General features: G+C 58.1%; 1 protein-coding gene across 1 annotated transcript in view; it reads left to right on the plus strand.

The window, feature by feature from the left end:
- Positions 1–14,306, plus strand: part of CDC42BPB (CDC42 binding protein kinase beta) — a 54,807-nt gene that overhangs the window by 30,515 nt on the left and 9,986 nt on the right. Inside the window, exons 18-26 of the mRNA XM_015562796.1 lie at positions 633–738; positions 3,059–3,207; positions 3,779–3,873; positions 5,228–5,307; positions 10,164–10,256; positions 10,565–10,642; positions 11,857–11,962; positions 12,636–12,772; positions 13,176–13,315. Coding sequence (XP_015418282.1) covers positions 633–738; positions 3,059–3,207; positions 3,779–3,873; positions 5,228–5,307; positions 10,164–10,256; positions 10,565–10,642; positions 11,857–11,962; positions 12,636–12,772; positions 13,176–13,315 — 984 coding nt within the window. The remainder of the gene's footprint in view (positions 1–632; positions 739–3,058; positions 3,208–3,778; positions 3,874–5,227; positions 5,308–10,163; positions 10,257–10,564; positions 10,643–11,856; positions 11,963–12,635; positions 12,773–13,175; positions 13,316–14,306) is intronic.

The following is a 14,306-nucleotide window of genomic DNA, read 5'->3' on the forward strand; positions in this document are numbered from 1 at the left end:
GTCGAGTGGCCCAGGCTCGGGTGTGGCTCAGGCTCGGGTGTGGCCCAGGCTCAGGTGTGGCCCAGCCCAGGGTGCCAGTTCTCCAGCTCCATCTTCCTCTGTGACGGTCATGTACACCTGCTATTTCTCTGACGCCCAGGCACAGCCCTCCGCTGTGCCCCACATCACTAGTGGCAGTGGCAGTTCTGCCCAGGGCCGTTGCGCTGAGCTAAAGGTGGAGAGGCAGCCACCAGGTCTCTGAGGTGTGGCTGAGGCTGTGCAGGCACACCGCCCTCGGAGGTGCCGCTTCACCAAGCGCCACGCAGGGCAGGCAACCGGAGGAGCGGGGACTGGCCTCTATTGCGGCGTGTTCTTTTTTTATACATATTTTTATTGGTTTCAGAGAGGAAGGGAGAGGGAGAGAGAGACAGACATCAGTGATGAGAGAGTCATTGATCAGCTGCCTCCTGCAGGACCTCCTGGTTCATAGGTCGACGCTTAACCACTGAGCAACACCGGCCAGCCTCGGGGGCATTCTGTTGTCACAGGGACTGGTGTCCCGTGAGAGGATGTGGGTCCCTGTGTCCTCAGGGAGGCGGGACCCATGCGTGCTCCTGGCTCCTGGCACTCAGACATCACGTCCCCTCCCGCAGGGTCAGCGATGAGAAAGATGCGCGGGGCTACCTCCAAGCTCTGGCTTCGAAGATGACGGAAGAGCTCGAGGCGTTGAGGAGCTCCAGCCTGGGGTCGAGAACACTGGTGGGTTGTGTCCTAAAGCACACGTCTGTCCCAGGGGACTCGCAAGGGGCTTTCGCCGTGAAGCACCACGCAGGCCGTTCCCTTGGGGACAGTGGTGTGAGGAGCACTGGCATGGTGTCCGCTCCGGGAGGCCAGGTGCTGTCGTCCTCGCTCATGTCGCCATGCTCAGTGGTGCCGTGCCCTGTGGGGACATCCTCCATGAGCAAGACGGCCCACCCTCGGGACAGGCCTTCTCGGTGACCAGCCAGTGGTCTGTGTTTGCAGCGCTGGGAGTGTGGCCACTTGGGGCTGCACAGGTCCTCAGCCCAGTTCCCTCGTCTCCATTTTTCTGGGTCCCATTTACTTTTTAAAAACTATTCATTTTGTGAACAAACAATACAGAACAGTAAGAACAGAGGCTCAGTGAAAGGGTTTATTAGAATTCTGGTTCCGTCATTTTTCCTGGTTGGAAGGTATATTGACCCAAAGGGACAGCGCCTGCAGGTGTGGTAACTGCTCAGCTCACACGAGCACCAGAGCTCAGTCTGTGGGTGCGGAGGCTGAGCAGGCAGCGGCCTTAGTGCATGTCCCAGGGACTCCCCTGCATCCCCAGAGCCCTCTGTCTGAGAAACAGTGACAGCTCAGGCTTCTGAAGAGAAGACCACGGCCGCATCGCCCCATCCCTGGGAAACAAACATCTTCGCTTTTAGGGGTGAGGTTTCTGCAGCAACTGGGATGGTCAATAAGTCTCTTCCATCTCAGCGCTCCTCTTCCAGCTGCTGTGTGCCCTGGCTCCTCGGAGCTGCGCTGACCAGTCTGTGCGCAACCCTCGTAGGAGGAGAAAGATGCCGCCACAGGTCCTCCTAGCAGCACGGGCTTCGGAGATTCTTGTTGCAGAATACATGTAGATGGCTCCTATTGCAGGGCACATTGGATGAGGTTGCAGTTCCTTTTTCCCTGAGGGTATATTCATTTACTGATTCTGGAGACTGAGGGCTCAGTCACGTTCCCTCCACGCCTGCTCCTGCCTGCAGCTGGGAAAGGCCCCTCGGGCCGCACTCTTCTCCGCGATGGACGGAGAGCGGCAGCCTCGGCTGTGCTTGAAAACTTAGGAACAAAGTATCCAGGTGCCTCTCATTCCCTTGGAAGTCAGCGGGCTGGTAGGCCCGCCCAGTGAGCAGGTGCTGCAGCGGCTGCTTCCCTCGCTGCGCCATCCCCTGGCCGTGCCCTGCCCCTCCTTTTCCTTTCTCTTAGTCTCCTCTCAGGTAGGCATGTCGGTAAAGAATGCCATCATTCCTGCAGTGAGGAAATAGCCAAATGCTTCAGGATAGAACAGTGATGATGAACCTGTGACACGCGTGTCAGAGGTGACACGCGAACTCATTTTTTTGGTTGATATTTCTTTGTTAAATGGCATTTAAATATATAAAATAAATATCAAAAATATAAGTCTTTGTTTTACTATGGTTGCAAATATCAAAAAATTTCTCTATGTGACACGGCACCAGAGTTCAGTTAGGGTTTTTCAAATGCTGACTCGGCAAGCTGAAAAGGTTCGCCGTCACTGGGATAGAAGGAAGGAAGATAACTGTGACCGCGCAGTGCCGCCTAGCTTTGTAAGAGCCTAGTGGCCCAAATAGAAATTACATGATGGCCCTGGCTGGTGTGTCTCAGTGGCTAGAGCAGGGGTGGGCAAACTTTTTGACTTGAAGGCCACAATGGGTTCTTAAACTGGACCGGAGGGCCGGAACAAGAGCATGGATGGAGTGTTTGTGTGAACTAATACATGTTAACACTGCTGCTGGTGAAGGAGCGGAGGGGAGAGCAAGAGAACCCTCCGCTCTTTTGGCTCCGCGGGCCGGATAGAACAGCCGAACGGGCCGGATCCGGCTCGCGGGCCGTAGTTTGCCCACGGCTGGGCTAGAGCGTCGGCCTGCGGACTGAAGGGTCCTGGGTTTGATTCCAGGTCAGGGCACATGCTCAGGTTGAGGGCTCGATTCCCCAGTAAGGGGTGTGTAGGAGTTAGCGATCAATTATTCTTTCTCATCGTTGATGTTTCTCTCTCTCTCTCTTCCTCTTTGAAATCAATTTTAAAAATTACATTATAGGATCCATTTTATTCCTTCAAAAAATTAGTGAATTTTTAGAAGATCTCTAAGGAAGAATAAAGGCCATAAAATATTGAAAATAAAATTGGCTGTGATGGACTTTGATAATATCTGAGAGTTAATCTTTAAATATGATAAACGTTTAAGGTTAGAAACAGATGAATGTATTATTTGTTGGCGTTAATTTTGTGAAGTTTAAAGTGTGTCTCTCACATTCGAACCAACGCACACAGGACCCGCTCTGGAAGGTGCGCCGCAGTCAGAAGCTGGACATGTCCGCGCGGCTGGAGCTGCAGTCGGCGCTGGAGGCCGAGATCCGGGCCAAGCAGCTGGTTCAGGAGGAGCTGAGGAAGGCCAAGGACTCGAACCTCTCCTTTGAAAGGTGCTTGTCCCCCCGTGTGGGCCCTGGGGCACGCCTGCGGTCCCTCAGAGGGTGGGGCTGAGGTGTGGGCGGGTGTCACCCCTACGCAGGTGCAGAGCCAGGATTCGATGGCAGGTCCCCCCGTGCTGGACTGGCCTGCTCGCCGCCGTGCCAGATGTTGGCTGCAGCAGCTGGCTGCACTGTCCCCCCCACAAAAGCCTAGGAACCCCAAGACCTTGTGCTCAGGGAGGTGGTAGCCACCATCTTGCCGGTTAGGGGAAAGACACAGGTGTAAGGTCTGAGTGCCCTGGGCTGTGTGTCCTCAGAGGGCATAGGGTGGTCCAGAGAGAGAGCAGTGTCCATGCCGCGGGCTCCACACCGTGGTCTTTGCCATCCGTGTTTGTGCTGCGGAACCACTGGTACCATCCAGACGCGCTAGGGGAGGCCGGCCCGTCACGCGTGTGTCTGTCCGCATGTGTGTGGAGCCTGGGCGCGTCCGGCACTTTCCCGGGGACAGCCCCGCCCCGCCTTCCTCTCAGTCGCTCGCAGATGGCCTGGCTCTGCACCTAACGCCGCCTATTTCCCCTTTTAGTAAACTAAAGGACTCGGAAGCCAAAAATAAAGCATTATTAGAAGAAATGGAAATTTTGAAGAAGAAGATGGAAGAAAAATTTAGAGCAGATACTGGTAAATTAAAATTACAAGTTTTTACATTTTTAAAGTATAAGCCTTTTTTAATGAAATGGTTTTGTTTTTAGATTTAATTTCTTTTGGGTTTAGTAGCTTTTAGTTATTTGAAGAGAACATTTAGTCATTCCAAAGCCAAAACTCTGAAATGGGTGCGTCCAGTGATTCGCTCCCTGGAGCCACCCACAGGTCTGGGTGGTCCTTCCTGTGTTCGGTCTTGAAAGAAATGAGTGTAGTTAGACGTCACATCCCATGACAGGGACCGCTCTGTGCCCTGTGGCCGGGTGTCTGCCACTCCGGCCTCGCTGTCCTGGAACCCGCTGCTGGGTGTGGACCCGCGTACGGCATTTCCCATTCCCGTCACTGTGTTTTGGGCGAGATGTCCAGTGTGAACTGCCGGTCCCAGGGTCCGCGTGCACACCTTGCAGGTGCTGCCACTGCTGCAGGCGCCGGGACGTCTTTGCCGGCCACGGGTCGGGCGGGTCCCCGTCACTCCCAGGTGGGGTCACCCTGTCGGTGCGAAGCAGCATCGCAGCGGAGCCGGGTTTGTGTTTTCTTACTCTGAGCAGGACGTGGGCTGGCTGTGGTTCTTCCTCTGGTTTATACATTTGTACCCTTTGCCCATTTTAGAAATAGAAGCTGGGCAGTCTTTTTCTTACTTCTCCGAAGCTTTCTGGGCATTGAGGATTAGAGGCTTTTGTTTGTGACCGAAGTTGCAAGTATTTTTTCTCCGCTGTCTTTTACTTCAGGCTGTTTATTTTTAAGCCGGGGATAGGGTTTTAAATGGTGCGTGTGTCTGATCAGTGTTTCCCCTTTGAGGCAGAGAGAGACTCCTGCGCCCAGTTGTTCGGGGGGGTGCACCCGTGCTCTCCTCCAGCGCGTGCAGGGTCGCTGTGCAGGTAGCTCACCAGCCCGCTTGGAGTTTGTGAGGACGTGCAGTCCGGGGGGACCCGTCCTATCTTTTTCCCGTGGCCCGTTAGCTGTTCAGCACCAGTTAAGTCCCTGTCCCTGCTGACTTTCTGTTACTCTGCTCATGCGTGAGATTACCCTGGGCGCCTGCTCTGAGCCGGGCTATTCTCCCCTGTTCGTCATTCCTGGGCCAGACCTCTTGTGGGTCCGTTTTAACAGCTGGTGGGACTCCGAGGTGTCCTCCCTCTCCCTCCTCCTCCCTCCCCCCTCCCCCCTCCCAGGTGAGCTTGCATTCCCGTCCCAGCTGGGAAAGTCCCGGCGTTGGTGTGGCACCACATCAGGTTTATCGGTTAGCTGGGGAGCGCCGGCGTCTGCCAACACGGAGCCTTCCCATCTCAGCATAAGATCGTCTTACGTTTTCACCGTGACTATCTCTGTCTTGCAGGACTCAAACTTCCAGATTTTCAGGATTCTATTTTTGAGTATTTCAACACTGCACCGCTTGCACATGACCTGACTTTCAGAGTGAGTAACTGTTTTACAAGCGAAAAGCGCATTTATGATGGGTTAGAAATAGTGCCCTGTGACCTAACTCCTGTGGGGCCAGAACACACCAGCCAAGTACCATCTGACACTCGACCTCAGTCACGCTGACCTGTCCTCCACCCAGGATGTGAAGTGTGTAGGTTATAGACGTGTCAGGACTTGTGATGTTTCCAGAGAAGCTTCCAGAATTAGTGAGAGCTGCTAAGAAACCGCTCCGTGTCTTCAGGGCAGAGGCTGCCTGGGCCTCTGCCTGCGCTGCTCCAGGCAGCTGGTAAAGCACAGCCTCCACTGCAGCCAGGGAACGGCAAGCAGACCTTCGGGGGGCGTCCTGGCTCCCCTTCAGGTCTCCCCGACGGGTGGAGGCCCCTCGCTGCCGCTGGAGTTGGAGTTGGGGCGGCACCTCCCCGGGGAGCAGGCGGTGCTGCCTGTGCAGGAAGCGGCAGAACGCAGGGTGAGCCCCGCTCCCCGTGCACTGTTTCCGCGCCTCGAGCACTGCGTCTTCCCCTTTTCAGAAGAGTAGGCGGGACCCTTCTAGCAGCCTCTGGAAGCCGGACAGGGAAAAGCGTGCAAGCAGGTCCCATTCACAGGGCCTGTGAGGCGTGTGCGGGTTTTCCCGCCTTTGTTTAGAAATGTTTACACCTGCAGCGGAGGCGAAAGAGTTTGCAGCGAGCACACACCTCTCACCCGGTGCATCACCCGGCGTCCTGCCCTGTGCAGCTCCTCCCGCCCTGTGCACCACACTCCCCCCAGCTATTGAAAATGCGTTGTAGGCATCAGCGACCCTGGGCTACTCCAGAGTTCATGTCCTTGCTGGGGTCCAAACCCAGAAGGTCCAGGGGTCCCCAAAGGTGTGGACAGAGTCTGCGAAGAAGGAATGACACAGAGGCAGCGTTCAGTTGATCAGCATGGCTGGGTTCTCTTGCCTGGTTTATTCCCAGGTTCTGTAGGCAAGTCCTTCATGTTCTCAAGCCAGATTCTATAGCCATGTTCCCTCGCTAGGTTCTCCAGCCAGGTTCAGTCACCAGGTTCTAGTCAGGTTCTCTTGCCATGTTCTATCCAGGTTCTGTAGTCAGGTTCTGTCTCTAGGTTCTGTTACCAGTTTCTGTCCAGGATCTTTTGCCATGTTCCGTGTCTAGGTTCTGTGTCTAGGTTCTGTATCTGAGGGTCCAGGGTTCATGTCCCTGTTCGGGCGCCAGATGCTGGGGTCCAACCCCAGCAGGTCCAGGGGTCCCCAAAGGTGCGGACGGAGTTGGCGAAGGAGGAATGACACGGAGGCAGCGTTCAGTTGATCAGCATAGTTGGGTTCTCCAGCCAGGTTCTGTTGATCAGCATAGAGAGGTTCTCCTGCCAGGTTTTATCCAGGTTCTCCAGTCAGGTTCAGTCACCAGGTTCTAGTCAGGTTCTCTTGCCATGTTCTATCCAGGTTCTCCAGCCAGGTTCTGTCTCTAGGATCTTCAGCCAGGTTCTCTCGCTAGGTTCTGTCTCTAGGTTCTGTTGCCAGTTTCTGTCCAGGATCTTTTGCCATGTTCTGTCTCTAGGTTCTGTGTAGGTTCTGTCTCTAGGTTCTGTGTCTAGGTTCTGAGTCCTGTTGTCTTGTACATCTGTATTTATACCAGTGGATTCTAATCCTATCAATCTCTATTCCAAAGGTTAGGGCGTTTCTTATCTCCATTCCAGGGAGTAAAGATTATGTAGGTTAAGCATGATTGTTCGTAGTTAAAGTGATTAATTACCCGCCTGGCACATAGTTAAGGGGTTTTATTCCCTCCCTAACTTCAGGGGAAAATCCCTACCTGGGGAAACAACCTTTCTCAGAGAGGTGACCTTGGTTAAAACACATAGTGCCAAGAAGGTGAGCAAACATATTAAGAACATTATGCCATATATGCCAGGTCCCTTGAAACAGCAAGGATGGACCGGCTCCCGGCATGTCCTAAGTCAGGCCATCCTCCCGCATAACCGCAGCTAACCATGATGTCGCTGTCGTGGGACGAGGTGGCCCCTCGGAACCGCGATGTCGCTGTTGTGTGGACGAGGTGGCCCTCGGAACCGCGATGTCGCTGTCGTGGGACGAGGTGGCCCCACGGAACCGCGATGTCTCTGTCGTGGGACGAGGTGGCCCCACGGAACCGCGATGTCGCTGTCGTGGGACGAGGTGGCCCCTCGGAACCGCGATGTCGCTGTCGTGGGACGAGGTGGCCCCTCGGAACCGCGATGTCTCTGTCGTGTGGACGAGGTGGCCCCTCAGAACCGCGATGTCGCTGTCGTGGGACGAGGTGGCCCCTCGGAACCGCGATATCGCTGTCGTGGGACGAGGTGGCCCTGAGGCCCTGGTTGCCGGTCCAGGCGGAGCCTGGGAGCCGTGCTGAGCTGTCCCGCTGGCCCCCTGTGCTCTGGAACGGTGCCTCCATCCCCGAGAGTGGCTGTTTGCCTGGCCCAGACCAGCAGTGTTGTGAGGCCCAGCCTCTGGGTTTGTCTGATGCTCCCGCTCGTGACACGTGGGCTGGACATTTTGGCGGGAATTCTGCAGGGGACACGTGCAGGTTCCACGCTCTGCAGAAGACATTGGGTTGAGGGGGTGTGCCAGACCTCGCCCGGAAAGGGCCAATGGATGCGCCACCCACAGCAGCCTGGCCAGCGGCCAGCTCTCCCGGCCTGGGCCAGCCTTACCAAACCCGGCAGGCTTGCTCCTGTCGTCCTGGCACTGCCACTGCTGTCGCTTTGGACACAGGCTTTGTCGGGTTGGCGGTTTGTCTTCCCGAAGCCCTCAGTTTGTTTGTAATCCTCACTCCAGGGCAGTGTTTTTGTTATCATTTACTTTTTTTTTTAGCAGAGAGTGACAGGAAGGGTGGAGAGAGAAACATTGATGTGAGAGAAAGACATCAATGGGTTGCCTCTCGTATGCACCCCCACCAGGGATTGAATCTGCAACCTGGGTATACGCCCTGATTGGGCGTCAGACCTGCAACTTTTTTGCCGTACAGGACGACATTGCAGTCACCTGAGCCACCCGCCAGGGCTTTTTTTTTTTTTTTTTTTAAGAGAGAAACATCGACTTGTGGTTTCACTTATGTACTCCTTCACGGATCTGCCCTGACCTGAGATCAAACCCGCAATTTGGCGCATTGGGCCAACGATCTAACCGCTGAGCCGTTCGGGCCAGGCAGAGGCTGCAGTGCTTAAGAAGCAAGCAGATTGCACTGCAGCGGCGCCTCTGCAGCTCTGGTCATCGTGCCGTGAGCCTGCGGCAGGCGGCATCGGACTCCGCCGTGACCGCGGGTGCAGCTTCCCGAGGACCGGAGACTGCAGTTAGCGGGCGGAGGGGCCAGGAGGGCCGCTCTTCTGTGGAGTGGGTGGCAGCGGCATCTCCAGCAGGTGCTTTCCAGCTCGGACCCCTCACTGGCCGCACTGGCCACGTCAGCCCGCGGTGGGGCTGGTCTTGGTACCTGTCCTCGGAGCCGGCACCCCGCGTGTTAGTGCCGTTAACGTCAGCGCTTTGACAGCCGTTCCTGCTCCGGCTCAGGAGAAAGGACAGTCCCTACGGGAAGAGCCTTGGTTGGAGTCTGGGTCTGCTGGGAGGTGGGCCCACACCGGGAGTGGTCTCCTAGAACCTCTCTCTCCCCACAGGCAACATGCTGTTTAGGACTGGGAATGATGGAGTCCAGTTTCCATGCAGGTTCTTACTGGTTGGGAGTGATTGTTCTGTCCTCCTGTCTGTCCCTCCTCCACGTCCTCGCCGCCTCACTGGTGCCAGGGCAGCCTGGCACACGTCCACAAGATACCTCGTCCACAGGACAGTGACATCGCAGCTGCGTGGGCCACCACCTCCCTCAGTGTGCACCCTTCTGATCAGTTCACAACTGCGTGGTCAACGTTAAATTAACATTCACTTGCTCCTCATTTTTCTAAAACTGTGGCTCTAACTTCTTTAACATTCCTTTCATGGAAGAAACATGCTTTACATCTGTAGCCTTGATCGCTAGCTCTCCCCTGGGAAATTCTGTACGCACGCAGGACGGCCGCGGGGCTGCATGGGGGCTGCGCGAGCTCCTGGCACCCGAGGGCTCCTCAGGCAGCCCACTGACTGCGGCTGCTGTAGGGCTTCCCCGGTCGGCTCCGTCAGCTGGAGCACCAAGCGCAGCTGTGGGCACTCCTGTGGGCGCCTCCCGGCGTCTGTCTGGTGCTGTCTCCTTGTGCTCGGGCTGCACTGCTTCCACACGCATGAATGGTGCGCGCGCACCAGTGGACAGAGGGCGTGACCTTTGATGGGGAAATACTAGTTTCAGGGACACTTGTTACAACCTAAAGATGGTCTCAGAATGCAGCTTTAGCTTCAAATTGGCTTCAAAGCTTAAGCTCCAATTCCAAATAGAAATAATTTGGGAATCTTGAGTTGTCAGAACAAAACATTGCTTCCCTGTGTATCAAACTCAGGGAAACTCTCCCTTCTGGTCAGGGGCCCACAGGCCTCTGTTGGTCCCTGAGATGAGGTTAAGAAGCGTTGGGCTCCGGCTGGAAGATACAGAGATAGTCATGTCCGTCAGAGGGCTGGCGTTTCCCGGCGCCTCCCTTCAAGGGTAGCTTTTGCCTTGGCTGGTGACGGTGTCTCATCAGGGTCCCGGCCGGAGGTCACCCTGCAGCCTCGGCATGCAGGGAAGGGTGAGGAGTGGCGACACGTGCCCCAGGAACAAGACTGTGCTGGACCTCGGCTCCCCAGTGGGAGGCACTTTTTATTATGGGGGGATGCACTTTTTAAATAGAGAACATGTAGGAGAGTCTGAATTCTGCCGAGTGAGTTCTTTCAATCTCACAATTTCTTTGCCTTTTCCCCACAGACCAGCTCAGCTAGTGAGCAAGAAACACAAGCTCCAAAGCCAGAAGTGTCCCCATCCACATCCATGGCTGCAAGCACAGAGCAGCAGCAGGAGGTAAGACTGCCCCGGACCGTGACCCCAGGTCTGCCCCCTCGGCCCCGCGTCCACCTGCTGCTGGAGGCCGAGGCTGGTGCGCTCGGTCCCGCCCGCAGCGCCAGCTCTGAGCCCAGCTTGCATTTCAGAGCTGCCGTCGGCGCATCGGCTAGATGAGGCGTGCTTCGACAGGTGTCTCCACAATGTCGCGAATTAAAAATGCAGAACTGTTCATTATTGATCAGCTCCGGGGGGAAGGGATCCGCGCAGGGTCTGGCTAGAGCAGCGCTGAGCTAGCACGGCGCTCACCTGTCCCGCTTGTCTCCCAGGACATGGCTGGGGCCCCGCAGAGGCCGCCCGCCGGGCCGCCACCCGCCTCGCAGGCCCTCGCTCTGTCTGGACCAAAGGTAAGCCTGGCTTTCCCCTGGGCGCCTCCTCGGTTTAGAAGAGCCGTGTGAATCAGACAGACAGGCGTGTCCTGTTAGCGGACGCTCTGAGTGCTGTGCGATCCAGGGAGCGTCGGGACCCGGTGGCCCTAACCAGCGCTGCCTGAGCGGATTTCACGGAAACGTGTCTGAGTTAGATCTCCCAGCCCCTTCACTCCCAGACCAGTTCCCTCTCCAGTGCAGCTGCTCTGTGATGTGTCTGAGCTCCTTCTCCAGATTTACTTCCCTTTACCCACCCGCCTGCACGGAGCACCTCGGAGAAGTGCGTGGGGTGTGTGTGTGGGGGGGGCTGCCCCGGGCCCCCCCACCCCCAGCACGAAAGGAGCTCCCGAGTGTGCACTTCGTCGTTGGCCTTCGTCACTGGGCCCTGAGAGCCGTGCACACTGCTCCACCAGGTCCACACGACCAGAGCCCCCCGGGGGACAAGCCCACGCTTCAGGCTTCACTGGCATCTGGCCTTACGCGCCTTAGATGCGGTTCTTGTTGATGCAGTCATGGCCTCTCTCAGGGTTCAGTCACAATGGCCATGCCAGCTAGAACTCAGCTTGGTCTTGTGAAAGATGGTGAATGGTTTGGCCGTTGGACTTGATTCTCACAGTCAGGGAGCAGGTGGACTGCACCTGGGTTCTTTCATCCCTCCTGCTTCTTACGAAGGTCCCCATGTATGTCCCCTGCGGGGTAAAGGCTCGGGCTTTGCAGTGTGAGCCTCGTAACCAGCCTGCGTCTCCTTCCATCAGCGACCCCGTCACTTGGGTCCCTCCTCCCAGGGAGGGCGCCGTCTCCGCTCTTGCTGTTAGGAAGGGGCTGCTGCTCATTCCGTGTATGTCTGTTGGTCTCAGGTGGGAGGGCAGCTCTGGGTGGGAGCCCCGCCCACACGTAGCCCCGGGTGGCCCCCAAGGGCCTCTGGGAGGTGAGGGGCAGCCACGCTCCCTCTGCGCCAACCTTGCTTTATGCCATTCATCTCTGAAGGAAGCATGTGGTGACGGACTTTTGGCTCAAGCTCCTCGGGTGGGTGTTACGCACTGGTCTACGCACTGGTCTTCGGTAGCACTGCCCGGGCCACGGCACCTCAGCAGGAGATCACACACGTTCTCTTTCTCAAGATCAAACAGATGGTGCCAAACTGTTAATGAATTCCAAGTGTGTGCTTCACCTTGTCGGTGTTCTCCCCACAGCCCAAAGCCCACCAGTTCAGCATCAAGTCCTTCTCCAGCCCCACTCAGTGCAGCCACTGCACCTCCCTGATGGTGGGGCTCCTCCGCCAGGGCTACGCCTGCGAGGGTGAGTATCCCCGCAGCCCTGGGGCACAGGGGGGTGGGACGCAGCCAGTGGGAGTGAGCGAGGGAGCCTCCTCCCCTAGTTGTGTAAATGCTCCGTGAGCCGGGGCTGAAAGCCTAGTCCTCGCTGCGTGGGAGCCGCGCTGGCGGGTGAGCCGGGCCTCTGGTGGTCACGGCTGCCCACAGAGTGTGCCGTGCAGTCATGCTGAAGATTAGCCCAGCAGAACGGAGGCCCGACCTCCAGCGAGTCCACTGGAGGGAGCACCCTGGGCCTCTTCCCTCCGCCTCGTCTCAAGCCTGGGCTGGGCCTTGCCACGCCTGCGCTCACTCACATTTGGGTGCAACCACCCGTGCAGCGCCACTGGCTAAGGTCACAGGTGCCCAGTGACACCCTGGGCTGGGCGGAGCTGTGTGCTCACAGTGCAGGGCCAGCCCTGTGATGGGTGGCCAGGACCCCCGTATGTGCCATCACCTGTCAGACCAGCACGTCGTTTCCTGTCGGGGCTGGGGGAGGACAGGCCGGCTCCGGGACAGTCCTTGCACGTCAAGGTGTCCTGGCGGCCCTGCCTGCGCTGTGCCCCGTCCCCGAGCTGTGGCGGGACGTGTTCAGAAACCACCACGTGTGGGGTCCCGGGGCCTCCGGGCCACATCCTGACGCTGCCCCCTCACCGCTCCAGTGTGCTCGTTTGCCTGCCACGTGTCCTGCCGAGACAGCGCTCCCCAGGTGTGCCCCCTCCCTCCCGAGCAGGCCAAGCGGCCCCTGGGCGTGGACGTGCAGCGGGGCATCGGGACCGCCTACAAGGGCTACGTGAGGGTAGGACGCTGGGCCCTCGTGTCTGCGATGACCCTGTACCCGTCCTGGGCGGCCCGATCCACGAAGCACTCGGAGTCAGGGCCTGTCCGCCTCCTGCCAGGCGCTCAGACAGGCTCCGGGGCCGAGTGCTGTGAGGGCCGGCCAGCTGTAGTTTCCGAGTGCTCCCGGCTGTGAGTGTCCCTGTCGCTGGGCTGTCCGCCTTGTCCCCGCGTAACCCTGTCAGTGCTCGCCCTCCACAGCAGCGCCCTGACTCCCTGGCCCAGACCAGGCTCTGGCCACTGGCCTGCGAGGGTGCGGGGAGCTGCCTGTGAGAAGCCGGCCAGCAGAGGGCGATGGTGGCCCGTGGCACCTCCAGGAAGGCCACTCCCCCCCCCCGCCCCCCCAGGCCCCAGGTGGCGCTCAGGTCCCGAAGCCCACGGGTGTGAAGAAGGGGTGGCAGCGGGCCTACGCTGTGGTCTGCGACTGCAAGCTCTTCCTGTACGACCTGCCCGAGGGGAAGTCCACGCAGCCCGGCGTGGTCGCCAGCCAGGTCCTGGACCTCAGGTCTGCGCCTCGCTGTCCGGGCCTCGCCTGTGTGCTTGTCACCAAGATGACAGTGTGTTGTTTGAGACCCTTAACCTCATTTCCGCCTCCACACCCTCACTCACTGTGCTGTCCCCCAAACCGGCACTAAAGTCCGTGCCAGACGGTCCTGTTTTAGATACGTTTGCATTGAAAATGGTCCAATGAGCATTTAACATAAGAAGCCGCATGCCCAGGAACAAGCAGGAAACATCCAGAGGGCGCTGCGTGTCCTGAGGGGCCTGGTGCCTGGCGGGTCCCTTGTTGGCGACAGCAGCCTGGAGCCGGGCTGTGGGGCCCTAAGGTTGCTGCGTGGCCACCTCTGACCCTTCCGTGCTTGCCACCTGCCTTCCTGGCACCGGGCAAAGGGCAGCGAGCACCCTCCTCGAGGCTTCTCTTCTCGTTCGTCTGGTTCCGCTTCCCATTTGTGTGACGGGCCCCATCCCAGCGCGGGAGTTGGAGGGTGTTTGTGAGGTTAAACAAGTTACAGGTGGGCGTGCTGGGCACAGGGCCTGGCGTGGCCTGTCCTGTCACCCGCCCCAGTGCCACGGAGGACGGCAAATACAGACATGGACATGCTGGCATCTGCCCAGCCTGTCGCTAGCATTGGTTCTGGGGGGACAGGGTGCTGAAGTGGTGCCATGAGAGCCATGTGTCAGTCACCCCCACAGCAGTGCCCACCTCCCATGTCCCCGGGACACGGGGCAGATGAGCACTGGGGCCTGTGTGTGGGAAAGCCCCAGGGAACCTGCTGCCCCTCCCTGCGCCCGGCCCTGCGAGGAAGAGGTCAGCGGGCGCCGAGCCTGGGGTGTCGCGTGTATTGAAGGGGCTGCCACAGCTGTCGCACGCGTCCGCTCCTTTAATGACGGCTGATTACAGCCCCTCCAGGCCCACCAGCGAGGTGGGGTCTGACCGTCCCCAAGCAGCTCCAGGACTAGAGAGAGCCATGTGGCTCAGGGAGGAGGGAGGGGCT

Source organism: Myotis davidii, unplaced genomic scaffold (assembly GCF_000327345.1).
Source record: "Myotis davidii unplaced genomic scaffold, ASM32734v1 scaffold2798, whole genome shotgun sequence".
NCBI classification, from domain to species: domain Eukaryota; kingdom Metazoa; phylum Chordata; class Mammalia; order Chiroptera; family Vespertilionidae; genus Myotis; species Myotis davidii.